The sequence below is a fragment of the Euleptes europaea genome, unplaced genomic scaffold (assembly GCF_029931775.1).
Source record: "Euleptes europaea isolate rEulEur1 unplaced genomic scaffold, rEulEur1.hap1 H_1, whole genome shotgun sequence".
Classification (NCBI taxonomy): domain Eukaryota; kingdom Metazoa; phylum Chordata; class Lepidosauria; order Squamata; family Sphaerodactylidae; genus Euleptes; species Euleptes europaea.
The window spans coordinates 4,695,546-4,722,226 of NW_026612049.1; the positions used below are offsets into that span (position 1 = coordinate 4,695,546).

Genomic DNA, 26,681 nt, shown 5'->3' on the forward strand with positions numbered 1-26,681 from the left:
GTCTTTACATGATGTTCCAGAATGGTATTAGGAACCCAGGATTCTTAAACGAAATTACCCTTCACCCAAAAGTCCGTGTTGTTTTCGACTTCAGGTGCTGCTAGAGGGCTGCAGCATGTGCTCATGTTCTTCCTTCTACTGATTCTACTGATGTCTCAAGCGATAGCATCTCTCCTTTCCAATCAGATCCTTGCAAGGGAGGGGTGCAGAGAGCTTCCAGCCAATCACCTTTGGAGACACAGTTCTCTTTCCCTCCCTCCTTTGGAGGAGGTGAAGCCCTTTTGTTCTTCTATTGATGGATAAATAGAGAGCTGCACAGAATGTACTAAAATGAATGACAAGAATGTCATTGGGAATGATAGAACCATGGAATATAATGGAAGCCTGGAATGCCAAGTGACTTGCATGGGCTCCATTGAAATACATTACAGCAAACAGAAGTTGCATTAAGAATGTGGAATGGGTTTAGAGAAACCTGCCCTGGCCCCGGAATATCAGCCCCCAGAGTAGAATTATGGCCCCGGGACTGGAATCAGTAGTCTGGAATTGAAATGATAGCCCCCGGAGCACTAAGTCCAGGAGCTGTCATTCCACTCTGGGGGCTGTCATTCCAATCCCAAAAACATTTTATCTGGGCCCAGGGACCGTCATTCTACTCCCACGGATTGGCATTCCCCTCTGGAGGCTGTCATTTCAGGCTCATGACAGGTTTCTTGTAATCCATTCCACATTTTCATTGCAACTTTTGTGTGCTTTAGCTTATTTCAGTAGAGCCTATGCAAATTAGTTGGCATTCCTGGCTCTCTTTATATCCAATGGGCCTTCGACCCTCCAATTATTTCCAGTAGGCATTCCTGTCATCATTGTATTATATCCCCAAAATGGGAGACTGACAGAAAGGGATGGGGGGGGGGGGTTCACAAAGGAAGCCACTTTTACTTTATGAAAGGAAACAAACAGGCCACAACATGGAAGAATGGCAAATACAGAGTTTTCTGTGGAAAGGTAAGAAATTTACACAGCCGGGCTGTGTAAAAGTAGGAAAATGCAGACAGGGGTTTTGTTTTGTTTTTTAAATGCTGGGACCAGCCGGAGCTCTCCTGCTTGACTTGGCCACCATTTTAGAAATCAATGGAGAAAAATGAGTCTGTGTCAAGAGGCATCTACTTTCGTGGTCTGTAAAATTTAACCATTTGGTTCAATTTACTTGAAACGGAGGGTTTTTAGATTAGGGGGCAGAGTATCTTCTGTGCAAATGTGGTGCCACTATCTTTATAAACAGCTACCCCCATTGAACATTCCCCATTGAAAATAATGGTCCCGAACTCCAAAACCGCACAGATTTTAATCCCGAAACGATAATGCCGTACCTAGAAAAAAGCAATCACAGTAAAAAAAAAAAAAAAAAAAAAAAACCAAACCCGGATACTTGATGTGCACCTGTAGTCGTCAGTCATCCTGGCCCTCCACCCCCAAGGCTCTTAGGAGTTATTCGGATCTCCATTTGGAACAGCCAGCTAAAAAGGCCAGAAAAATTCCACACTCAGGGGAAAAAATTGCTTTTGCTCCAGTTCCTGGGCAAGCTTCCCACACCATTTCATATATCTCAGAACTGACTGTACCACTACCATGAAGTCGATCATCTCATTTCAAATATGTGGAGGCAGTAGTGTTATCAGAGGGAGATCTTGAAGCAGAAGATCCCTTGACTAGATCAAAACCTCTGTTATCTTTACTTCCATCGACCATACCGTGGTTCCTTCAAATTCATCATATCACCCATGTCGTTTTTGGGTTCCAAAGCACCTATGTCTTTGGCAACTGTACCCTTCAACAGCATGCTGTACGCCATGAACTGAAGGTTTTGACCATCCTACAATGCTTCCTTATCACAATTACAGACAACATCAGTAGACCCGGTATTGCATCACTCAGAACATTATCTGATGTGTCATCCTTCAGATCATCCTTCCAACTCTGACAACCTTTTCTGTTCATTTGGAAATTCCTGTTTACACATCCACCCCCCAGCTCTTATCATAGTGGAGGCTATACAGAGATCCAGCACCTACTCCGAGGGCTATAGATTAGGCAGCATAGGTTGTAAAGGATATTCTTCCTCATCATTGACTTACAGGGTATCTAACCATCAAGCTATAATGGGAAGGTACCAGGTGTTTCTTTGGGACAGGATATGACATTATATTGACCTTCTCCCAGTGATCTGAGGGCTCAGTCTGATGCAAATAAACTCAGCAAAGCATGTATCTGATTGTAGCAGTTCAGTCTTATCCACAGCTGTGGTGCTCCACAAACATGCTTCACTGTCTCCCTGATGAGACAAAACGAAAGGTGGTTCTGTTTGAAGGGACTGACTTATTCAGGGCCTAGTTGAATGAAGCATTTGATGGTATCAATTAAAAACAAATTAACAGTGAAATCTTGTTAGGGGGCAGTATTTTGTCAGGTCCTTCACAAATACAAGCAACTCTCCTTATCTATATACCACTTACTAACCTTACCTTTATCCTGCTACATAACAACTTATTAAAATTTTCAAACCTTTGTGTGCCCCTCTACATCAACAATAGGGTGAAAGGGGGTGTTCAAAATCAAACAATAAGCAAAACCTCCACTCTCCTAGAGATAGTCAATTGGGTCAGGAATTATTATTCTGACGAGAATCCTCTGCTACACTTCTGGCTTATTTCTTGACAGGTTATCTAGTGTCCATGAGGCCTGGAGACTATTATCTCTGATGGTTGTGCCTTATGCTTTGTTGCAAATGGTTATTATTTGGAGTTTATCTCCACTGCTCAATCCAGGCTTCCATGTATGGTTTTTCCATCTCCTCCTTCCATGGTAATAGAGGGAGGTGAACACCCTATTCCATAAGGAGTTATTCAACAGGTCATTTCATGCTTTTATTCCAGAGGTTTCTTGATCAACAAGAAAGGTAGAGGCCATAGGCCTATTCTGAATCTTAGGACATTAAGTAAATTCAAGAATTTTAAACTATTTCACATGGTTACCTTGTTAAATGTTATCCAGTTGTTAGAAATAAATGTTTGGTTGGCTGACATTGAATTTCAAGATGCCTACTTTCATATCTGTAGATGTGTATAAAGTGCTGGCAAATTGCAGCTGACTTATGGCAACCCAAAAGGATTTTCAAGGCAAAAGACTAACAGAGGTGATTTGCCATTGCCTTCCTCTGCATGGTGACCCTGGTATTCCTTGTTGGTCTCCCATCCAAGTACTAATCAGGGTCAACCCTACTTGGCTTCTAAGATCTGATGAGATCAGGCTAGCCTGGGCCATCCAGGTCAGGGCTCATATCTGTATACACACTGCTTATATGTAACTCCTTTGTTTCCACTATGGGAATGACCAATTCAATATGTGGTACGGCCATTCAGCCTGTTTATGGCTCCAACAGTATTTTCTAAAGTGATAGTAGTAGTTCTGGCCCATCATAGAAAACTATTTTCCCTTTACTTAGATGACTGGCTGCCTATAGCTCCCTCAGCCAATCAATTTTCCAAGGAGCTTGAAGTAATGATAAATACATTACAAGTTTTATGCTTATTAGTTAATTGGAAGAAATTAGTTTTTACTGCCTCCCAGTGGTTATAATTTGGGGGGGCAATTCTTTATTCCACCTTGGGTTTGACATACCTCCCAGAGGATGGGCCCAGCCTCTTAGTGATCTGATTTTGTTGCTGTTGTTTTCAGACTCCACTGGAGATACCAAAACAACAACAACTATTAGGCATAGTGGTCTCTACTACATATGTAGTCCATGTGCACACTTATGCATACATCCCTTTCAGGTTTGGTTCCTTAGGGTGTTCAGCTCATGAATTAATTCACAGATGCTGTTTTTTTGTGTGTGTGTCTTTGCTATGCTGCTCCCTTTCCTGGAGGGTTCAGGATCAGAAGTTGTTCAGAGGATGTCAGTTTGGAGCCTTAGATCATAATATCTGGTCTTGTATACCTGAAAGGCCCTCCTGCCGATATATACTTTTTAACTGGCCCGTGCTATAGAAGAGCTTTTATATTATCCTGGCTAAATGCAGTTCCATCCCAGCTATTAGAAGGTCAATTCAGTAATAAGTCTTATTCTGATAGGATGTGCCTTTGTAAATCAGGGCAGATAGATATACTGGAGCACTGTCTTTAAGAAAGTAGCCTGTTCACCCATATAAGGAAGAAATTTATTTCTCCCAGTCTGCAAAGAGTTACTGATGTACAGATAGGTGACAAATTGAAATTTTTGTTCGCTGGGTCAGATCCTAGTGTAACCTTATTAGTTGCAAAAAAAAAAAAAAACCAGGGTAATGATGGATAGAATATGAATGATTAGTTTTATCTCAGGGGATTTTATTGTGATTTAGCTCATGTTCTTCAGGTCAATAGAGCTGTATCAGTAAAGTAAAGTGAAGATCATAATGTCCCAGTTACCACAGATGCTTCTCTAGAAGGTTGGGGCACATATTGTGGGCTGTGGTCTCCCCAAGTTAAAAAAAAAAAAAAAATCCACATCAGTGCACTGGGACTGAGAGCTATATACTATTCTTGGTCGGCTGATTTTTAAATTGATAATTTTGTATGGCCCACGAATGATTTTATAAATATCCAAATGGCCCTTGGCGGAAAAAAGGTTTCCCACCCCTGTTCTAAGGGATAAAGGAAAGGAAAGGTTACAGGTAAGTGCAACCTTGTTTTAATTTTTAAAAGATTTTAGTTTGCATTCATCAAAAGAACATCTGGAAGAAGTAGGTGAGGCAGATCTTTCCCCACCTTCACCTTCCCCAAGCAGCCTGCGATTTGTTCTGAAAATCCTTTCTGAGGATTGAAAAGTCTCATGAAGAAAATGGTTCTGAATTCTGCAGTGATGGGCGACCAGGTAAAATAGCCTCTTCTTCCACATTCTGGTGGCAGCTAGCATCAGTGGAACAGGGAAGAGAAGGCAGTTTTAGGTGATTCCTCTTCATTGCTGTAATGCCGTATGATGCATTTACACAAAGCTCTCCTGATTCTCAAAAAGGATTTTCAAGACTAACGGTGGGCAGCTTAGGGAAGTGGAAAATGGGGGGAAAGACCCATCTCCTTTCACAAGATGTTCCACTAGATTCAACTCATAATTTGTAGAGTAAGATAATTAGCATGTATTCACTTATTTTACTTGATTGAGGTCTGCAGTCTTAATGCCAGTTTGTGGTTCAGTCTCATGTCAGCATAGTGTGGAGATATGCCAGTATAGCACTCTGCCAATGCTGAGCTGGTGTAAACCTAGCACTGAAATTGTGCCACATAGGGTCCAGAAATTTGCATCTCCATGCTGGAGAGAGGAATAGGGCTTAGTCAGTATACTAAGTCTCATCAGACCACATCCCACTTGAGCACTGTTGAAAATGGTGATGTAAGTATACATTTTCCCTGCCTGCCTCCTGTCACACCTAATCACAATGCTGCTTAAAATACCAATACTGTCAATTACAACTTTCTTGGCACAGTATACACTTCATATTAGATGACAGATTGCATGACAAAGGGCTACATTTATCTGGTCATGTCATGCACTTTTAGAATACACATGAGGGTACTTTGGTGATGGAAACTCTAGAACAGGGATGGGGAACCTCCGGCCCGGGGGCCGTATGCGGCCTCCGAGGACACTTTTTGTGGCCCTCGGGAGCTCCGGGGCCCTGCCGTGGAGGCGGGGCACAAGGCGGCCCTCCCCGAGGGTGTTCCTAGAGCCGCAGCTTACAGGGGCGCTGCAGCGCCCTTTGGACCTCCTCTTGCCGACTGTTGGCTGTTGGTTGGCGAGAGGGGAGGGGGAGGGACACTTCCCCCAAGGCTGCCCCCTACAGCAGCGGCATGCAGGAACGCTGTGGCACATTGTAAGCCCCTCTCGCTGCCTGTCAGCTGTTGAGCGGTGAGCGGGAGGGGGGAGAGGCCGGAGGCTCCCAGCGGCAGAGCATGCGTGCGGGAGCCGATTGGGCTTCTGGGGGGGGGGGGCTTTTGTGGACTCTGGAGGGGAGGGCATGGAGACTAGGGCCTGGTTGAGCGGGGCTCCGTGCGCCACCGGGTGTGCATGGGTGGGGGAGGCGGGGAGGCTGGGGCCCGGTCGTGCGGGGCCAGCGTGCACGGGTGTGTGTGTGGGGGGAAGGCTTTTCTCTCTTCCTCTTTTTCTGTCACTCTCCTTTCTCTCCCTCTTTTTCTGTCTCTTTCTTTGACTCCCTCCTTCCTTTTCTTTCTTTCTCCCTTTCTCTCTCTTTCTCCCTCCCTTTTCCTCTTTCTCTGTTTTCCTTCCTCCCTTCCTTCCTTGCCGATCGACTGCGGGCTGCACCCCCCTGGCATCTCGTTTGCTCGGGCCCACCGCTGGCTGCCCTCCCGCCTGGGAGGGGGGAGTGGGGGCGCCCTGCAGGCCTTCTCTGTGTGGCCTCCCCTGGGGTTGCCAACCTCCAGGTGGTGGCTGGAGACCTGGCAACCCTAGCCTCCCCCACCCCCGCGCCAGGAGATCTGCACCTGGTATGGCCCCCGAATGATGTTATAAATGTGAAAATGGCCCTTGGCAGGAAAAAGGTTCCCCACCCCTGCTCTAGAACAAGGATACTGCACAAAAAGGGATTGCTTTGGGTGAACCGCCAAGGAGGAGAACAAACATTGCTAACACTGCTCTGCTCAGAACTCTTACAGGTACTCGCTCCACCTTAGGACACAATCACTGAACTGGATCCTCAATTCCAATAACTCAAGATACACCGATAGTGCACGCACACAGGTAAGCAATGGAGGGAATCCCATGTCTTAGACTTTGACTACTGCAAATCCCCCTGACTTGCAGCATTTACCTGCTGTGTATTGGCTCAACAGTCCTTCCTCCATCACCATGTCAGGCAAAATATGTACATGAAGAAAGCACTCCCCCCCCCTCGAGCTGTGCTGGCAGAACATTGCTGTCATCCTGGCACAATGTCGCATGAGTGTGACCCTATATACACGTGGGAAACAGTAAACATGGACCCATTTCTTGGAGACTATACACAGTCCAACTGTTGCTTCCACTGGCCAAATACTCATGATGCCTTTTGACTTGCAGAATTGCCATGGACTAGTCCCAGCCAAAACTGCAGACAGGGCTTAATGCAATGTCCTGTGAGCTATGGCTAAGTATTGGCTCAGTTACTACATTATTTCTCCCAACAAGTGAATCCCTTGTTTGGAGCGATGGATTCTGATCTGGAGAACCAGGTTTGATTCCCCACTCCTCCACAGGAGCGGCGGATGCTAATCTGGTGAACTGGTTTTTTTACCCCACTCCTCCAAATGAAGCCAGCTGGGTGACCTTGTGCTAGTCACACTCTCTAAGCCCCACCTACCTCACAGGGTGTCTGTTGTGGGAAGGGAAGATGATTGTAAGCCGGTTTGATTCTTCCTTAAGCAGTAGAGAAAGTCGGCATATAAAAAACAACTCTTCTTCTTCCCTGCAGTGTGGAGGGGGGAGAAATATAGTACTGGAAGAGCATGTAAGTGGTGCCATTCTCTCAGATCTGTACAGAGTGATTGAGCCCACTTGTTATTTGTTGCTACTGCTGAACATTATTCATTGCTACCCTTGTGTCTCTGTTGGCTCTTTCTAGGCAACCTTCCAATAGAGGTAGAGACAAGCATGGATCCTGTTTACAGAGCAGTGCGAACTATCCGCTAAACCCACAACATGACCAAGAGCTACAGTGGCCATTGTGCATCTAGCTGCTCTGCTGTGTTGTTGACAGCTCTCCTGTTCCATCCTGGCTCCTGCAACATTGCAAACTGTTGTTTGACGGGCACAGTTGTGCCTATCATGAGCATGAAGTGATAGGGACAGGTGTACCTGGGATTCTGTGGTTTGTCAGTGCAGCTTTCAAAGTCACAGAAGCCTTGTTAGATCAAGAGAGTGAACTTATTCATATGACTTTAATTCAGAAAAATCATGATTCTATTTAATAAACATGTGGATTGTTCCATACCTGTGTCCATGTTACATGATCTGTAATTTTATACTTCTGTGTTGGTTGATAAGAGATTGTTGACATTCCTTGCTTTAAAGTAACCTCGGGTGTTTTCAGCATGGGAGTAATGCAAGAATGCATCTTAGATGGTTCTTGATAATTTACACAGTTAAAAGAGGGAAGGGCAGGCTGATCTGGCTTCACAAATTCCCTAAACATTGTTAGTGTGTGATAAGCCACACAAGCTTCCAACAAGTGAATCCCCACAATGTGGAGGGGGGGCGAGGAAGGGGAAATGAAAATGGAAAACAAGGGTGGCTCTGATGGATAACATCAGGTAGTAGTACTAAACCCCATGAATGCCATGGAAAGTTTGGCTTCATGGCAAGGCGCTAAGGCAAATTATTAGTCTGTGTGGTCCATTCCTAGTGACTGAGTTTGATGGTGCAACATTACAGCAGTGCATTGTACACTTTCCATAGCTGCCTTGCAGTTTGCCACATGCAGAGCTTGAACCAGGGACCTCCTGTAAATCACCTTGTTATACCTTTTTCTACAGTCTTTCCTGCCCTTGTATATATATCTGGTTTCAACATAAGGGCCCATGAAGGATTCCAAATGCCCTGTGATGTGTGTGGGTGTTCCCCCTGTGAGGTCATTTGGATGTGTGGTTAGAGGAATGCTCTGCAGTACAGGATGTATGGGTTCTAGCTGATCTTGCTGCTGATCAAGACTTCTACTGTTTCTCACATGAGTGCGCTTCCACACTGCTGCAGTGGCAGGAATGTTTTCTGTGAATGTTGTGCTGTGTGTTATGTTATTGCTATCCTTGTGTATGTGCCCCTTAGTTTGCACAAGACTGCCTCCTGGGCATTCTTTGCTTCGGAACCCTTGTCTGGAAAAAGCAGTCTCTGTGGGGATTGCTTTTGTCATGTGAGGTGTCGAGGTGTCTGAGAAATATGGTTGGAAGGGCCTTTCGTCTTCCTCTGTGTTTCTGCCTGCCCAAATGGGATTGTTTTGCAGGATAGAATTGATACCATCCTCTCCAGAGTTCCCAAGTATGTAGTTGTTATACTGCTCCTACTGGGCATGCCAGGATTTTCCCTATTGAGGAAGGTCTTTTTTTCTGTTCAGTATGTGGGCAGAGGCCAGATAAGGTCAGGATAGCATGCTAGAATGGCTATATGTAGGTGAGCTACTTCTGTACATGGCTGACCTGGGGACATCATTGACTCCTGTGATACCTGGTTTCTGTGACCTCTAGTGCCGTTGCTATGTTTTCAGATCCTTGGAGATCCTTCGTATCTCTCTCTCTCTGTCTCTGTCTCTCTCTCTCTGTGTGTCTCTCTCTCTCTCTCTCTCTCTCTCTCTCTCTCTCTCTCGGAGAGTATAGGATATGGCTGGTTATGTCAGTGCCACACCAGTCTTGCCAATACACTAGCCATCTGGTGCAGTAGATTGTGCTACCCTTCTGATTTTCCAGTTCATTCAGGAGTGAAAGGATTTATGAGGGAAACAGAAATGTTGTCCTTTGACTACAGAAAATTTCTTGAGTCAAAAGATTTTCAAGGCTCTATTTTCATCATAAGGGCTATTCTGTATCCTTGCACAGAAGTACAGAATATTTGCATTCTTACTCCTGGCATATTTTGGCATTAAATTGTATAAACCTATATGTAAAATAGCTGCTTTGCACAGAGTTCTGTTTTGATGTTGGCTGAGGCCATCTGCCATGCTCCACAGACCCAGTCCTTACTACATAATGATGCACTATATTTTTTTCAGATGCACTTTTATCAAAGTCATCAAATCATAACACATATTCATGTTTGCTTTAACAAAGTGTCTGGTCATACATTACATGCATGTCTACCTTCTCTTACCCATGCAGTGTTTGATCACAACAACAATGTACCATACTCTAATTATCACCCATTATAGTTTTCCCATTACTATTTATGAGGAGGTCTGATGGGCAGCCATTTCCAATTCAGTAGAATCTATTCTTTAAATTAAAAAAAAGCAGAAAGCTGGTCTAGTGGCCTGATATAACACCTCCAATATGCCATAAATTTGACAAGCTGGTATTTTATGATCTCTGGGTACTCCAGATGAACGTGAAATAAATTAGCATTTGATCTACTACCCCATCTTAAACTCTGTGGTGATGCCAAGAGAAAATGTGCACCTTCCTTCTCGGGACACAGCACCCCATCTTTTCCAGTGCTCCCAGATTATCTCAAATTCTTAGCCATTCCAACCTTTTGATGACTTTTCTTCTTACCCCTCAATGAGTTATTTGGCATATTCTTGATGTATCCACATCCTTAAGAGCCCGGCATACAACAGAAGGTGAGACAGGTTTTAGCGTATAAGAAATAAAGAAATTCACAGGGAGCTTCAATGTACTAGAAGGGCTTTTAGATATTTCTTACTGCCCATTATATTATGATTATAATATTAGGATGTGTGATAACTTATAATTTTATACTGACCACTGAGGAAGGCCTTTCCAGGCCGAAACGCGTCTGGTCCTTTTTGGATCTCATATTGGTCAGAGAAAGATTGTACATCGCAGTTGTTTATGTTTGTATATACTGAATGTGTAAGTTTTTGCCTTTACGAGGAGTTTTATGCTTTTAATCTACATGTGCACCTTATTAAAATTTATATATTTGTAATTTTAGCATTTTTCAGCTCAACCTCTTTGGTTTGCAATCAGGATTTTGGTTGAGTTCCATCAGGATCCCCCCCTTTTGTTGTTTTTTTCAGATTCTTAAATACCCCAATCGAACAGAGAGTCTGCTTATGTGGAAAGCCAAAGACAGAAACACTTACCAATTTTTTATTCAGTTGCGATTTATATTCTTCTATAAGATCCTCTTTTATTACTCCATTGATTTCACACTTTCCTGTATGCTCTCATGAATACTATTTAATCTATATGCTGTCTGGTAAAGATAAGGCTGTTACTCTATCCATAGTTTATTATTGAATGGCCACTTTGAAGGTACGCCAAAAGTTATAATCAAGTTACTCTTAAATGCTCGTTTGCATTCAGGTGCTCTTTTTGCACTGGAACTGGATCTACTACACCTGGCCCAGGCTAGCCCGATCTCATCAGATCTCGGAAGCTAAATAGGGTCAGCCCTGGTAAGTATTTGGATGGGAGACCACCAAGGAATTCCTGGGTCGCTATACAGAGGAGGGCTATGGCAAATCACTTCTGTAAGTCTCTTGCCTTGAAAACCCTATGGGTCGCCATAAGTTAGCTGTGACCTGATGGCATTTTACACATACACGCTACTACACCTCTAGCAGTTATTGTGACCTAATGTGCATTTTTTAAATGTTATTGGATCAAAGTATAAACAACTCTAGATCTTGTAACTGTTGATATGGGTATATGTTGCAGATTTCATTTGGATGTATCCCTTTCTCATTTTTCTGTTTAATATTAGTATCCAATCCGCTAATTAATCATTTCATATAATTTTTTAACAAACTCTTTGACCTGCTAGTGTTAATTCAAGATTTGTTTCTTCCCTCAATGAATCGCAGTTTCTAATAATATATACATGCATGTACGTGAAACTACAAATATAATGTAACATTTGTTCTATTGTGGTTTCTGTTTGTTCACCATATGATTCAGTAACATTATAGGCTGTTTATTTATGACTATCTTTGCCTGCATAGGGATATTTTGGGAATGATTCCATTGGAGGGAACACAGGTTTGAAAAAAATGTTGTAGGTAATTCCAGACTTTTCTTCAGTGAGAAACTATGAGCGTACACTAGATTTCTTTAACCTCTTGCTTCCAGAAATATGGGGGTGATCTTTTTTGGCACTAGTTTTTCATTGGAATCAACCAATGATACCCTCAAGCAACCTTGGATCATAGAACCTCTTAAGAAAATTAAGTATTTTGATATAATAGAAGTCAGCTTGCCAAAGGGAACTACAAAGCCACAAGGAAGTCCATATGAAAGCATTTCTTTTCTGTTATCTGCACTAAGCTGATATTCTGCGATGCTAACAGAAATTACATTTACCTTAATATGTGAAGAATGTCTTTTAAATCAAATGTATTTCTGAGATGTTGGGTGTAATGTAATTTGTCTAGGTCCTTTCGAAATATGTGGAGTTATCCCACAAACTGAAATTAATTACTTAAACAAACTTTTTTATTTTCATCTTTTTAATATTTTTAGTTTAATTTTAATCTTTTTAATTTAAGAATATCGACAATGAAAGACAATAAAAGAATAAAGCAAACTATAACTATCCATTATCTTCCCACCTTCTTATTACTTAAGGGAATGGTGAGCTCCTCCCAAACCCATTTTTAAGGGCTGGCTCTTCCATCCAGCAGCAATTGTTTATATAGCTCATAGATATGCTCGTATATATATATTTGCTGATTCTTTGACCAATCATACATATATACAAGGAGCCCGTGGTGCAGAGTGTTAAGCTGCAGTACTGCAGTCAAAAGCTCTGCTCACGACCTGAGTTCGATCCCAACGGAAGTCAGTTTCAGGTAGCCGGCTCAAGGTTGACTCAGCCTTCCATCCTTCCAAGGTCAGTGAAATTTGTACCCAGATTGCTGGGGGTAAAGGGAAGGTGACTGGGGAAGGCACTGGCAAACCACCCCGCAAACAAAGTCTGCCTTGGAAATGTCAGGATATGACGTCACCCCATGGGTCAGGAATGACCCGGTGCTTGCACAGGGGACCTTTGCCTTTACCTTTTTACATATATACAAAGTCAAGGCAGTGGCCTTGTGCACTGCTGATTCTCATCAGATCTTCCACAGGTAGGAGGAGCCCTATTCATCGGTCACATGTTCCCATGAGTGCGCTGATAATTGGTCCTAAATCTCTTGATTGGATGAATAGGTAGGTTAATCACTGTTATATGAGTTTCTGAGTCACTTCCTACTTATTATGTTAATTGAGGGTTGCTGAAAACAAGTGGAACAGAAGCCTGTTGCTTGCCAATTTGTTTATTTTTTTAGCTTCAGGAATAATTTTCTAAGGGAGCTTGAAAGAAAGTCGTTCTTCACTTTCCCATTGCTATGCCTATTCCAAAGCACTGAGAAATATTGTTTTCTGCATACTACACTCTGGGAAACCCCAAACATTTGTTTGTTAACTTGGCAATTGTGATGACAAAATGTAGGAGCATCTGGTTTTGAAAATATGTTAAACTTCAAGATTGTCTGTAAAAAATAACTGGAAGAATTATCACAATTAACATTACATGAGTCAGGTGGAATTAATTCAGTTTGAAGCCCTGTGTTGTCCACCTTAAATAGCTGCATTGGCATAACTTTCTATTTTTTCTTCATCTTAGTTCACTCTAGGAACAGAAATTTTATAAAGCATCCCAGTGGTCAAGTATCAGTTAAACATTTATTTTTGGAATGGCCTCCCACTTTTCTTGGTACTTAAATTATATATTCCAAACACTTCTGTATGTGAGGCCTTAATCATGCTCTCTTTTTTCATTAATTTTCTTACTTTAGTCAAATGTAATGTAACTTGTGATCAAAATGCTTATTAACATTTTTTCTTGTACTTTTCTGGCAAATTGAATAAAGCAGTGGTCCTCATCTAGAATTTTTACTGACAGATGTCTTTCAGAGAGATCTGCCTCAGTACTGAATCTACTTGACCTTTCACTTGCTTTTTCTGTCATACTGTTTTTCTTAGTTTACTTACTTATGAGTACATGCCTTTATGTTTCATCTATTAAATTGATTTTCTTTCTAGCCTTACCTAAACCTCCCGGAACTCCTGTTGTGACAGAAAGCACAGCAACAAGCATAACTTTGACTTGGGATTCTGGAAACCCTGAGCCAGTGTCTTACTACATAATCCAGCATAAACCTAAAAGCTCTGAGGAACCTTATAAAGAAATTGATGGAGTGGCCACAACACGATACAGCGTTGCCGGTTTAAGCCCATATTCTGAGTATGAGTTCAGAGTAGTTGCTGTCAATAACATTGGACGCGGCCCACCCAGCGAACCTGTGTCAACACGGACCTCGGAGCAGGCACCATCTAGTGCGCCACGTAATGTACAGGCTCGTATGTTGAGCTCAACCACCATTTTGGTGCAATGGGAAGAACCAGAAGAACCAAATGGTCAAATACAAGGTTATAGAGTTTATTATACCATGGACCCTTCCCAACACGTCAATAGTTGGTTGAAGCACAATGTGGCTGACAGCCATATCACAACCATTGGGAATCTAATACCACAGAAAACCTATTCTGTAAAAGTTCTTGCTTTTACCTCAGTTGGGGATGGACCTCTTTCTAGTGATATTCAAGTCATCACTCAGACTGGAGGTAAGATGGAATTCATGGTGAGTAATAGTTCTGACAATTTATCAGGGGGGAAGCCAATTGCCCAGACCAGCTCCAACTCTTCACCTGACAGTGGTATAGACAGACCATGTATGGGGAAAAATAGAATAAAGAGTATATTGGAAATTTCTGTGTGATGAGTTGGGCTCTGTTGTTTTCTGACTTTTCCAGTTTATTCAATAATGCATATTATCTGTTTACACCTTTAGCAGGTTTACACTGTTTCTAAATCTTCATTTATCAGCTTTTTGCATTTATTTTCCTGGTTTTTGTTTGTAAGAAGATTTTAATCTCAAAAATTACTTTTCACAAAGATCACACTACTATCAAGTGCTTTCAGTTTGCTAGTGTTCCCTGAAGAAGTTTCCTGTATTGTTGTGCTCACAAAATATCCGCACATATTTTCAAATATGGGTGTGCATGAACATGAAATGTGAAGAGTGACCTTAAGCTCTTATTATTTTCCTCTTGCTCATCTTCTGCCTTGTATGTGTAGTACTGTGTTGTTGGAATCACCTTCACAAGCTCCTTTTTCCCTTTCCTTGCATGAGTAAATGACACACTAGTGAGGTATTTAATTTGTTTTGTAAACTGCCCTGACACTCTGAATAAGCATACTAAGCCCTGTAATATATTAGAACTACTAGCACAATGCCTTTTGACTTTATACTGGTGCATTGCTGTACTGCAAAAACATTTTCAATACTTTTATTTATGACATTCCCATTTGGGCTATTACAAGGAGGGGCCATGTTATCCTCTCAACAATTCTGCAAGGCAGTTCAAGCTGAGATTTGTAACCTATCCTGATCTCCCCTCCCCATGATTTCATCCCAGTCATGTTTTCCTGTCCCAAGCCCTACAGTGTAGCCATTAAAAGCACTCACATTAACACAGTTAAACTCTTGCATTGTTGATATAGTAATATACTGAACTGGCTGAAAAGAGATTGCACAGATTCTTTAAAAAACACTTGTCTTTTTACAGCTGAGTTACAAAGCAATAGAGTCAAGCCAAAGAGACAAAATTTCTAGACATCCTCAATGACTGTGCCCTCAAACAGTTGGTCATGGACCCAACTAGATGGGAGGCCATCCTGGACTTGATACTTTGTGGTGCTGCCAAAGACTTAGTGCATGATGTGAATGTCATTGAGCCAATTGGCAATAGTGACCACAGTGGCATCAAATTTAATGTATATGTATGTGGGAAAGTGCCTGGGAAATCTCATACAATTACCTTTGTTTTTAAAAGAGGGAACTTCTCTAAAATGAGAAACCTGGTAAAAAGGAAGTTGAAAAGAACAGTTAGGAGGGTTAAATGTCTGGAAAAGACTTGGAGTTACTCGTCCACAATACTAGATTCGCAGCTAAATTGTATAACGCAGGTCAGGAAGGGTGGTATTAAGTCCAAAAGGTCACCACCATGGCTAAGGGGTAAGGTGAAGAAAGCTATTACAGAAAAAAAGGCTTCCTTCAGAAACTGGCAGGATTGCCCAAACGAGGCAAACAAAAGCAAACTCAAACTTCCACAAAGGAAATGCAGGCAAACAATTAGAGATGCAAAAAAAATATTTTGAGGGACATATTGCTAAACACATCAAGACCAACAATAAGAAATTCTTTAAGTACATTAGGAGCAGGAAACCAGCTAGGGAAGTGGTTGCTCCATTGGATGACAATGGGAATAAAGGAACACTAAAGGAAGATAGAGCAATTGCTGAGAAATTAAACGAATTCTTCTCATCTATCTTCATTGTTGAAGATATAGGGCAGATACCTTCTCCTGAACAGATGTTTTGGGGAAGGGGAGAATGAGGAACTGGGGCAAAAAGGGGTAACAAGGCAGGAAGTCCTAGAACATCTAGACAAACTGCAAACTAACAAGTCACAGGGACCAAATGGGAAATTGCTGAACTTCTAACAATAATATGTAACATGTCCCTTAGATCAGCCTCTGTACCAGATGCCTGGAGATTGGCCAATGCAACATCCATTTATAAAATAGGGGGTTTCAGGGGGGACCCAGGAAATTACAGGCCAGTTAGCTTAACATCTGTTCCAGTTAAATTGATGGAAAGCATTATTAAAGAATTGTCAAGCATATAGAAGGACGAGCCCTGCTGAGCAAACCCCAACATGGCTTCTGTAAAGTTAGGTCCTGTCTCACTAAACTTTTAAAGTTTTTTGAAAGTGTCAGAAAGCATGTGGACAGGAATGAGCCTGTGGACATTGTGTATTTGACAAAGCCTCCACCAAAGACTGCTAAGCAAACTTCATAGTCATGAGATCAGAGGAAAAGTCCTCTTATTGAGGGCTGGCTGAAAAATAGGAAGCAGAGAGTAGGAATCAATGGTCAGTTCTCACAATGGAGGGATGTGTGTAGTGGAGTCCCTCAGGGATCTGTATTGGGACCAGTGCTTTTCAACCCGTTCATCAGTCACCTGGAGATGGGGATGAACAGTGAGGTGGCCAAGTTTGCAGATGACACAAAATCAGATTGTGAAGAGCTCCAAATGGATGTCTTCAAACTGGGCATTAAATGGGCATTAACATGGCAAATGAGATTCTGTGTGAGCAAGTGTAAAGTGATGCATATTGGGGGCAAAAAATCCCAGCTTCACATAAACACTGATGGAATCTGTGCTGGCAGCGACAGACCAAGAAAGGGATGTTGTGGTAGTGGATAGCTCGATGAAGATGTCAACCCTGTGTGTGGCTGCTGTGAAAAAGGCAAATTCCATGCTGGCCATAATTAGACAAGGCTCTCATACTGTCCTTATATACACTTGGAATACTGTGTAAATTCTGGTCACCACACCTAAAAAAGGAAAAAAGGATATTGTAGAGCATGAGAAGGTGCAGAAAAGAGGAACCAAAATGATCAGGGGGCTAGAGCAACTGCCCTATGAGGAGCGGTTGAAATGCTTAGGGATATTTAGCTTAAAAAAAGGTGGTTAAGGGAAAATATGATAGAGGTCTATAAAATTATGCATGATATGGAGAGAGTGGACAGGGAGAAGCTTGCCACCTACAGACCAGCACAGCTGAAACCACCCCTTCCGTCCTTGTAGTTGAGTGAAGGATTGCAGCAGCACATAACTAGAAGTTTTCAAGTTTATGATGAAGCATTAGGGCTTACATTTATATATGGGTAGACTGACAAGACGGAAGTCAATCATTATTAAGAAAAGCAGACAAGAGAAGAAGATGACAGGAGGGTTATAAGAGGAGAGAAGTATTGCTCCCCTTTTAGGTAATTATTTTTGATAGAGAGAGGTTTAATCAGAGCTTTCAAGTGCTGAGTAGGATGTAGATGTTTTGTTGGGATATGTTTAATAGTAGATTATGAAAAGCTATGATATATTATTGGGTTATGTGCAGTTACGAACTCTTATGTTTTTATTTATTTAGTCAAACTTATAACCCGCTCTACCCCAGCATGCCAGGCTCAGAGTGATTCACATAATCTATAAAATATTCAACACAATAATACAATCAGATAAAACAATACATTAAAACAGCCCTGAATGGATTAAAATCACATATTCTAATTCTTAATGGTGCTTAGAATTGCAGTATACAGCCACAGTATGACCTGTAGCTAGTTATTATTCCGCAGTGTCAGAAAGGATAGGGAGGCCAGCATTTATAGCACAACCATAGCTGGCCTCAACCATATGCCTGGTGGAACAGTTCCATTTTACAGGCCCTGTGGAATTCCGTAAGGTCAGCCAGACACTCCTTGGGCCGGGGACCACCAGTAAATTAGCATTGGACGATCTTAGTCTTCTCTGGAGAACATATGTTGTATGCACTAGTGTACTGGAATATGGGTAATGGTGTACTACCGGCATAAGTATAAAATAGGGTTGCCAGGTCCCTTCTCTCCTCAGGCGGGAGGCTTTTTTCTGAAAGTGTCAGTGCGCGCGCCAATGCACGCACATCACTTCCGGTTTAGAACAGCAAGTGCCGCTTCGCAAGGGGCCTTTACCTCTTAGTTTGAGTGGTAAAGCAGCCCTTTACCACTCAAACTTAGAGGTATAAGGCCCTCGCATGGTGGAACTTGCGGTTCTAAACCGGAAGTGATGCATGCACATTGGCGTGCGCGCATGTACTTGCCCGCCAACCCTCAGGTGGTTGTCGGGCAGAGAGGTAAATGGCCGGGGGGTTGCCCGCCACAAGTGGGCACCTGGCAACCCTAGTATAAAAGCATATTGTTAAGATAGTGCAGTGACTTGATGTTGGTCTCTGTAGAATGGCATATTGTGTGGATGTGTAATAGTGCATTGCTGTAAGCATCTTTATGGAATTTGATATAGGTTATTTTTCCTGTTCCCCCTCTTCTCCTTTCTCTTTATGTCTTTTACTCCCCATTAGTGTTCATGAGAATTGTTAAATAATACAATTTAAGTATTAAATTGCACCTGGTTGGCCATTGTGTGAACAGACTGCTGGACTAGATGGACCTTGGTCTGATCCAGCAGGGCCTTTCTTATGTTCTTATGTTCTTAAGTGACTAAAAACCACATTGTTGCACTTTAAACAAAACTTTAGTGAAATGGTTATTTGTCTGGCCTACAAGGTCAGGTTTCAGAGGGTAGCTGATTGTACAGATCCAAAGTTCAAAAGGCCTGACTCAAATTCTAATCTAATCAAGATTCCCTCTTTATTGGAAGGAACTTTTTGAAAGACCCAACAAGAAATTTCCTTATTGGTTAACTTTTAACCCAAGGCCAGCTGAAGAGGTGTGGGAAGGGGCTTGAAAAACCTTTTGCAGCTGATCATAGAAATAGAAACAAATGAGGATCGCCAGAACTTCTGGTATACCATTGAACTCAGTATTGGCTATTATTGGATCTATATTATTGGATATATTATTATTATTGGATGCAGAATGGCATCTCTCTCTGTGACGAAATCCTTTAATTGGAAAATAGAATGAACCAGTTCAATTATATACCTGAAGTAACTATGATAACTTTATTAGGAATATGCCTTCTTAGTGTCACATAGCCACTCAGTGTTCCTATTTGGACCCCTGCAATGAAGCAGCATGCTTTCTTTTTATTGCTTTGAGGTGATCTGGAAGCTAAGTCGCTGGGTAGCAACTCCTGCCCTTCAAAAGTAAACAAAGCCAATGCTTACCCCATCTGCTTTCATTCCTAGAAAACTGAGAGGGCTTTCTTTTCATGTTCTCCATTTGGGCATGAGAGGGGCTCACCCTCTATCCTTGCAAAGGACTCACAGGCTCTCTGCAGTACCCATGCAGAATCCCATTGATCCCTGAACTCCAGTTTGCTAAATGCTGTATTACAGGGTAAAAGAAATATTTTTTTTCAATTATCTGTTACCTCTCTTAAGACATTAAAAGAAGTCAAAAGGAAATTTGCTTTTAAAAAGGGAGATACATTTAAATGGTCAAATACTTCAAAAGCAATGATCTTTTTATTTTAAAGAGGATTATTCTTTGCAATCAGCTTTTATTGACTGGAAATGGAAACCAAATGGTATTTAAGAACCTGGAAAATATCTAAAATTTATAACACAGGAGCTGGGATGTGTTGACAAAGGAAAATCGATTTCTTTCACATGAGATTGTATGGCTGCAGAGCAACTCTTTGGGGGAAGGGAGGGGGCTTAATTAGATGGCCTGTCCTGGAGATGTTGAGAATTCAACTCACTTTTGATTCCATTTCAATATAGATCCAGTTCTAGAATCCATACGGTATTTATAGTGTAATCCTATGCAGAGTTACTCCTGTCTAAGCACACTTATTTCTTGAGGCCACAAGAGGTTGTTGTTGTTGTTGTTTTTGCTAGCCACTAGAACTGAGAGTCAAGGTCAAGTAAACAAGAATGACTGCAAACGGTATTTGAGTTCCTCTCTGTCTGTCTGATGAAGTTGATTGTTAAACAGTGATCTAACAAATATCAACTTCTGAGAGTCATTGCCAATACTCTTGCACTTATATTATTTTGGACTAGTTATTGTTCTCATTAATGAGTATGTTCTGATTATGTGTGGTCTGTTTTTATTATTAGAAATGTGAAGGTAGTATTGTTTGGCCATCTTGGTGTACATTTGTGTTTAAGAAAACCTTTAATTTAAAACTCAATGGACTATATAGAGCAGAAGTCCCTAACTTGGTGGCTCCTTGGTGCCTGCCAACACCTATGGGCTCCTTGGTGCCTGCCAACACCTTTCCTGGTGTCTGCCGAGTGGGCAGAGCAGGGTGGGCGTTTGCCCAACAAGGTTTCTGATTGGCCATTGGAGATAGCATTGTCTGTGCAGATTTTTAAAAAGATATTGCTTTGGCAGCAGGTGCCACCACAGCAGAAGGTAAGCTGCAGCAGGCATTTTGGTGGCTTGCTCCACCTCCTGTGGCAGCCATTGTGTGGCTGCACCAACCACACAATGTCAGAATTCCAAAGGTGCCCACAGGCTCAAAAAGGTTGAGGACTCCTGGTATAGAGTATATAATAATAAGAAATAACTCTTAAGTGGCTTTTAGTAAATGTATAGCAAGAACAAACATTTGTTGATACTGTATCCCCATGCTTCAGTACCTGGACAGCCATTGAACTTCAAAGCAGAACCCGAATCTGAAACAAGCATATTACTTTCTTGGACCCCTCCACGGTCTGACACAATCTCCAATTATGATCTTGTTTACAAAGATGGAGAACATGGTGAAGAGGTAAATCAACTATTTTCTCTTCTTTAACACACTGTTGCATCTGTGTTAAATTTCCCAAATTGCACTTGCATTTCTGACACTGGTGAATGGTTCAAACACTACACAGAACCGTAATTTTGCACTATGTAAATAAATGCTGTACTAGTATGCTCCCTTTCCCATACTGTATGTGTATGCCCCCTCTTTTTGCATAGTCAGTGAGTTGATGCCTACCAATATAGCACAAATTGCTGCTATGTGAATGGTCATACTATGTTTTGTGTTTGCCTTGTAAACCATGACAACAAAATGCAGTTTATTTTTGGTTTGTACTCTTGGTATGAAAGGAAAGCACAACCCAAGTTTGCCCATTTGCACTAAATAAAAGGTGATTAAATTACTTTGACTGTGCACGTAGTGTGCCAAGTGCCAGGTGGTGGTGAGCAAACTCCCGCCAATCCACCTGGCTTCCTGTCGACCAGCTGAGGGTCAGCGGGCAACGCATGCATGCGTGCTTGCCTGCCGTGCCACGTCAATTCCTGTTTACACCTGAAAGTGCTGCATTGCAACGGGCCTTTTACCACTCAAACTCCCAGTTTGAGTGGCAAAAGGGCTCTTGCGATGCGGCACTTCTGGGTGTAAATCAGAAGTGACGCGATTGCGTTGGCGTGGCTGTGCGCATGCGATTTCCCCCTCACCTCAACCCTAAAAACCTCCTGCAGGAGGAGAGGGGGGACCTGGCAACCCTATGTGCAAGAGAAGAGATATACCACAGAGGTTGTTCAGGTAGTATCAGACCATGGCCTGATGTTGTATCTGAGTTATGCCCAAGCTTCAAATTCATGTTAAAGATAACAGTGAAGTAATATTCTTTTTGTGCTGCCAGTTAAGATATTATACAGGTAGCTCATGAAATTAATCTTAGCTACACTTTAGGTGCTCTGCGTCATATTTTATCTGAAGGATGTGAGATCTCCACACTCACACTCACACAGTTCCTCAGATAACTTGTTCAAGCAGTGCTCCTGAATCCACTTGGAATTTTAATTACAATGACATTTAGTAGCAACTCTAAAGGAGCGGCCAAAATTGTTTTATTATTGATATTGATTATTGAATGCCAGAAAAAGTAGATCCCAGCTTGTTGGGGGTAAAGTGTAGATGACTGGGGAAGACAATGGCAAACCACCCTGTAAACATAATCTGCCTAGTAAACGTTGTGATGTAACCTCACTTCATGGGAGAGTAATGATCCAGTGCTTCCACCTCTACCTTTTGAAGACTTGGTTAGGTTTGATGGATTTTTCCCCACAGCACATGGCTTTCAATGACATTATTTCTAATACATGTGCTGTTTTCTTCATCTTAAACATGTGTGAACTTGTTTAAATCTGTCAGTGTTTGTACAAGGAAATCACAATTGGTAAATATAAAGTTAGTCCCATACCAATTATCAGTGCATTCCTGAAAATCGGTGTGTGGGGAGGAGGCGCTGCCCCACCGCCTCCTGTAGCCATTCCCAGCACGCCGAAACACACCAAAAAAAGCCTTTTCAAGGCTTTTTTGTGTGTGTAATGGGGCCTTTTTGCCCCATAGAGAAAAGTGAGGCTGCGCCTACTAAAAAGCAGCCACAGCCGTGCTCTTCTCGCCGCCGGCATACCTGGGGCGAACAGGGAGAGGAAGCTGCCTAATGGCTGCTCCTCCCCCGCCCCGCCCCGGGAACGCCTCCCAGGACACCTGGAATGCCGGTGCCGCCTTCTATGCTGGTGGGACGCCAGCAGAAGGCCCCATCTGCATCCTGGGGCAGCACTGCCATGGCGGCGACAGCGACCAGGCCTTCCCTCCGGTGTTGGGGCCACTATTGCTGGCGTAAGTAGCTCGGACGCCGGCACGACAACTTCCTGGCCTCCTGAGGTCTTTTGCCCTCAGAAGTCAGGAATGCACAGTATAAGTTGTATATTTGAGTTTCTTGAGAGATGGAAAGGCTCATGATTGCAATGTGTTTGCTTTCAGAATTCAAGATGACTATCAGTGGTCATCTTGATTTCTGTAACCAATACAGATAACTAAGTTTGTATTCCAGTGTTGTTGTATTCCTGACTAGTGTCAAACTGCCTACCTGAAACTAATAGTGGTTAGTATCATATGCTTATTGTTTGGGTAATTCCGAAACATATTGTTTGCTTCTAATAATTATTTACCATTCTAGATCTACTCAGAAAACTCTAAGAAACTATCTACAGAACTTTAAACAAAGCAATATTGAAACACGTTTAGCTATCTGAATTCCATTTAAGTTGATGGTTGAATCAAATATTATAACTACCTTGTGGAGGCCTCTAGAAATCCTTACATAAAGTTGAAGTTCCACAAAGTAGCTATAAAGTGCATGAACCCTCATCCCCACAATTTTTTGGTGATTCTCCATGCCAGGAATGAGCATTTCAAACACAAGGTTTCCACACAGTGAGCCTTATTCATATTGTGTGTGGCTTTCATACACTATGGGTGTTGCATTGAGCTATTACCACCTGTTTCCAGTGGAGACCACTGTCTCCATATGGCAACTATTATGTTTTAATTAGCACTTTTTATGAGAAGAGGTTTTAGGATTGGTTTTAGGTATTCTTTTCAAGAAAACATCCTGATATCTGATTATTAATTACTTCTCCCCTACATTTTTCTTCTTTACCATTTAGCAGAGAATTTCTATTGAACCAGCAACATCTTACCATTTGCAAGGCCTGAAACCAAATAGTTTGTATTACTTCCGTCTCTCTGCACGCTCTCCACAGGGCCTTGGTGCTTCAACTGCAGAAATTTCAGCCAGAACAATGCAGTCAAGTAGGTGTCTCTCCTTGATTACTTTATTTATCTTCCTTATACTTGTTGACAAGCGAGTGAAAGCCTTTTTGTTTTCTAGTTGCAATCCATTGAGAATCGGAATAAAATGTTTAGACAGGAAAACTTAAAAGACTGCAGGCGTGATATTAACATTTTCTTAGAAGAGTTATATGATACCCAGTCATGAGACAAAATATTTTGGCCCCTCCAGCAATGGATCTCTTAACCTTTGCTCTGAGGTCAAAGGATCAAAATCAAATGTGTGTTTTAAGGTCCCATAGAGAGGTTTTACAGAAAAGAAAATAGGTTGTGGGCACATATATGCACGCCAGGTAGGCACTTAAAGAAAAAGATAGAAAGGGCTAACATTACACTAAAATCAATAAAGCTTCATATAAATGTATGTAGCTTTAGGACATTCAATTTCCCAAGCATGCAAGATGTATGAATAGCTTTAAGTAAGTTCACTGAAGGCCATTTGAAGTTGTATTAAAGTTTGTACCTTAATGGATTATAACTCCAGAGAGCCAAATGTTCTAAGATTTTGTACTTATCTGTTGACATACATGACAATGGGCAAGCAATTTAGTTCTTTTTTCAAAGTGAACATTGGATGTAAATAATGGATGGTTAAGTGAAGTGTATTATAAAATTTAGTTAGAACACATTACTTTTTTTTGCTAAGCATCCTTTTATTTTTAAATAGCTGTTTTGTGTAGTATGAGGGGTGGGCAGCTGTTTATATGTGACATTATAAAATCGCTGGTAGACTTTAATTCTTTGCTAGACAAGGTTCTCCAAGACGAGCTAAAATATAAAAGAGAGACTGGATTTAGGGTAAGTACAAGTTACAGTCAGAATCATCAGCCCTGTCACTTTTTTCATGGTAGGTAAATCTTTGCCTAAGAATACCATCATCTCCTTATTGATTCTGCATGCCTTATAGTATGTTAAATGCTTAAATAAAATCTTTTGATCTAAACCTTAAGTATATTTCATATAATCTGGGTAGGCTCCATTATAAAAAAAGAAACACAAGCTGCCATCCTAAGAACTCTTACTAGAGAGAAAGTACCATTGACCTCAGTGGGACTTAATTCTGAGTATACCTGCTTAGGACTGCAGTGATAGAAGTGTGCTGAAGAATTTATTTTGGGGGAAGTGGGCTGAGATTTTGAACGTGTAGGCATTAAAAATAGCTATGAATTTTTCCAGCAGTTTGTGTAAGGTAATATTTTCTATAATGAGAAGGAAACAGTACACACTCACTAGTGTGTCTGACATGCTAAAATAGTGGCTTGTTTGGGGGGGGGTCTTTAAAAAAAGGAAAAAGACTAGTGAACACATAAGATAGGAGCTTAGGTGTACAGATGCATCACAGTATAATATTTGTGGTTTTATTTCAAGAAGAATTGTTAATAACAGGTAGGTAACAGTATATTGAGGCTCATTTTCATGAATTTCCCCTCACATCCCTTTTCACCTTTTAGTTAATTCATATTCAGTTGGTTCACTTTAATAAGCCAAGGCTCATAAAATTATCTAAAGTTTTTGCTTTTAAATTTGTGATTTTTGTTTTTTCTTGGGTCGCCCTTTATTATTTATTTGTTTCCTTCTGTTCATTCTTTTCTTCAACCACTTCTGTCCTTTCACTTAAATCCTCCTTTAACCCACTACTGAAATTAGAGCCATCAGCTCCTCCTCAAGACATTAGTTGCAACAGTCCCAGCTCCACTAGCATTTTGGTAAGTTGGCAGCCTCCTCCAGTGGAAAAACAGAATGGAATTATCACTTCCTACTCCATCAAGTTCACTGGAATTGATGGGGAAGATGACAAGGCCCATGACATTTTGGGAATTGCTCCGGACACTACACAGTACCTTTTGGAACAGTTGGAAAAATGGACTGAATATCGGATTTCTGTGACAGCCCACACTGATGTCGGACCTGGCCCAGAGAGTGAATCTATATTGATTCGGACAGATGAAGATGGTATGTTGCCTCCAACCCATCCGTTTGACTCTGACTCTCTCACTCAATCTGCTTTGTATGATCTAATTCCCCTGTTCCTTAAAATTTACCCCAAATTTTCTGAAATATTTTAAACACAAATGCATATGTCTGCATTTGTGTTTTTTTTGTTTTTTTTTTACTTTTGAAATCAAAATATCTTTTTGTGAGGGGAAAATATTTGAAAAGTGCTGCTACTCATAAGCATGGCCCTTTCCCTCTCTTCTTCTTAAAAAATACAAATGTTTGGAGTTTTTCCCTCCTTTTTTTCTTACTTTTAAAAACTCTCCCATTTTAACTCTTTCTTCATCATTTGTGTTTCTCTCTTTTGGAAAACTGATGCTCCTTGGTTTTAAAAGTATTTTGGATGTTGAATGTCTTCCATGTCTGAACATAGAAGATGGCAGACCAAAACCTATCATCTTTTTTTTCCACTTAAAAAAAGTCAGAAAACTACCAGCATTTTACGAGTCTTTTTTAATTATTATTATTTTGATTACTAAAATACTTCTTTAATGCTTTGAGTCTCAAAGCATCTTCCTTGGCTTTTGTACATTTTTACTTGTTTTTCTATTTCTCTAATACTCTTTTTCTTCCATTTTTGCATCAGTCATGGTTTTTGATCTTTTCACTGAAATGTAGAGCAGATTTGTTGAGTGTTTTCATTTGTATTCTTCAAGGAAAGCTTAGTGGGTCTGCCCTTTAAAAGAAAAGAAAGAAAGAAAAGACTCTGGTTGGTTGGAACAAGTGCCTGTAATTCTTCTTTTAT

General features: G+C 41.4%; 1 protein-coding gene across 12 annotated transcripts in view; it reads left to right on the plus strand.

Moving 5' to 3' along the window:
- The window catches only part of LOC130492902 (receptor-type tyrosine-protein phosphatase delta), a 618,706-nt gene that overhangs the window by 375,325 nt on the left and 216,700 nt on the right, over window positions 1–26,681 (plus strand). For 7 of the 12 annotated variants that reach the window (XM_056866670.1, XM_056866671.1, XM_056866673.1 and 4 more), the window contains 4 exons: window positions 13,780–14,361; window positions 20,946–21,079; window positions 23,758–23,902; window positions 25,589–25,894. In XM_056866670.1, the coding sequence (XP_056722648.1) occupies window positions 13,780–14,361; window positions 20,946–21,079; window positions 23,758–23,902; window positions 25,589–25,894 (1,167 nt within the window). The remainder of the gene's footprint in view (window positions 1–13,779; window positions 14,362–20,945; window positions 21,080–23,757; window positions 23,903–25,588; window positions 25,895–26,681) is intronic. The other 5 variants (XM_056866678.1, XM_056866679.1, XM_056866680.1 and 2 more) reach the window with 2 other exon arrangements.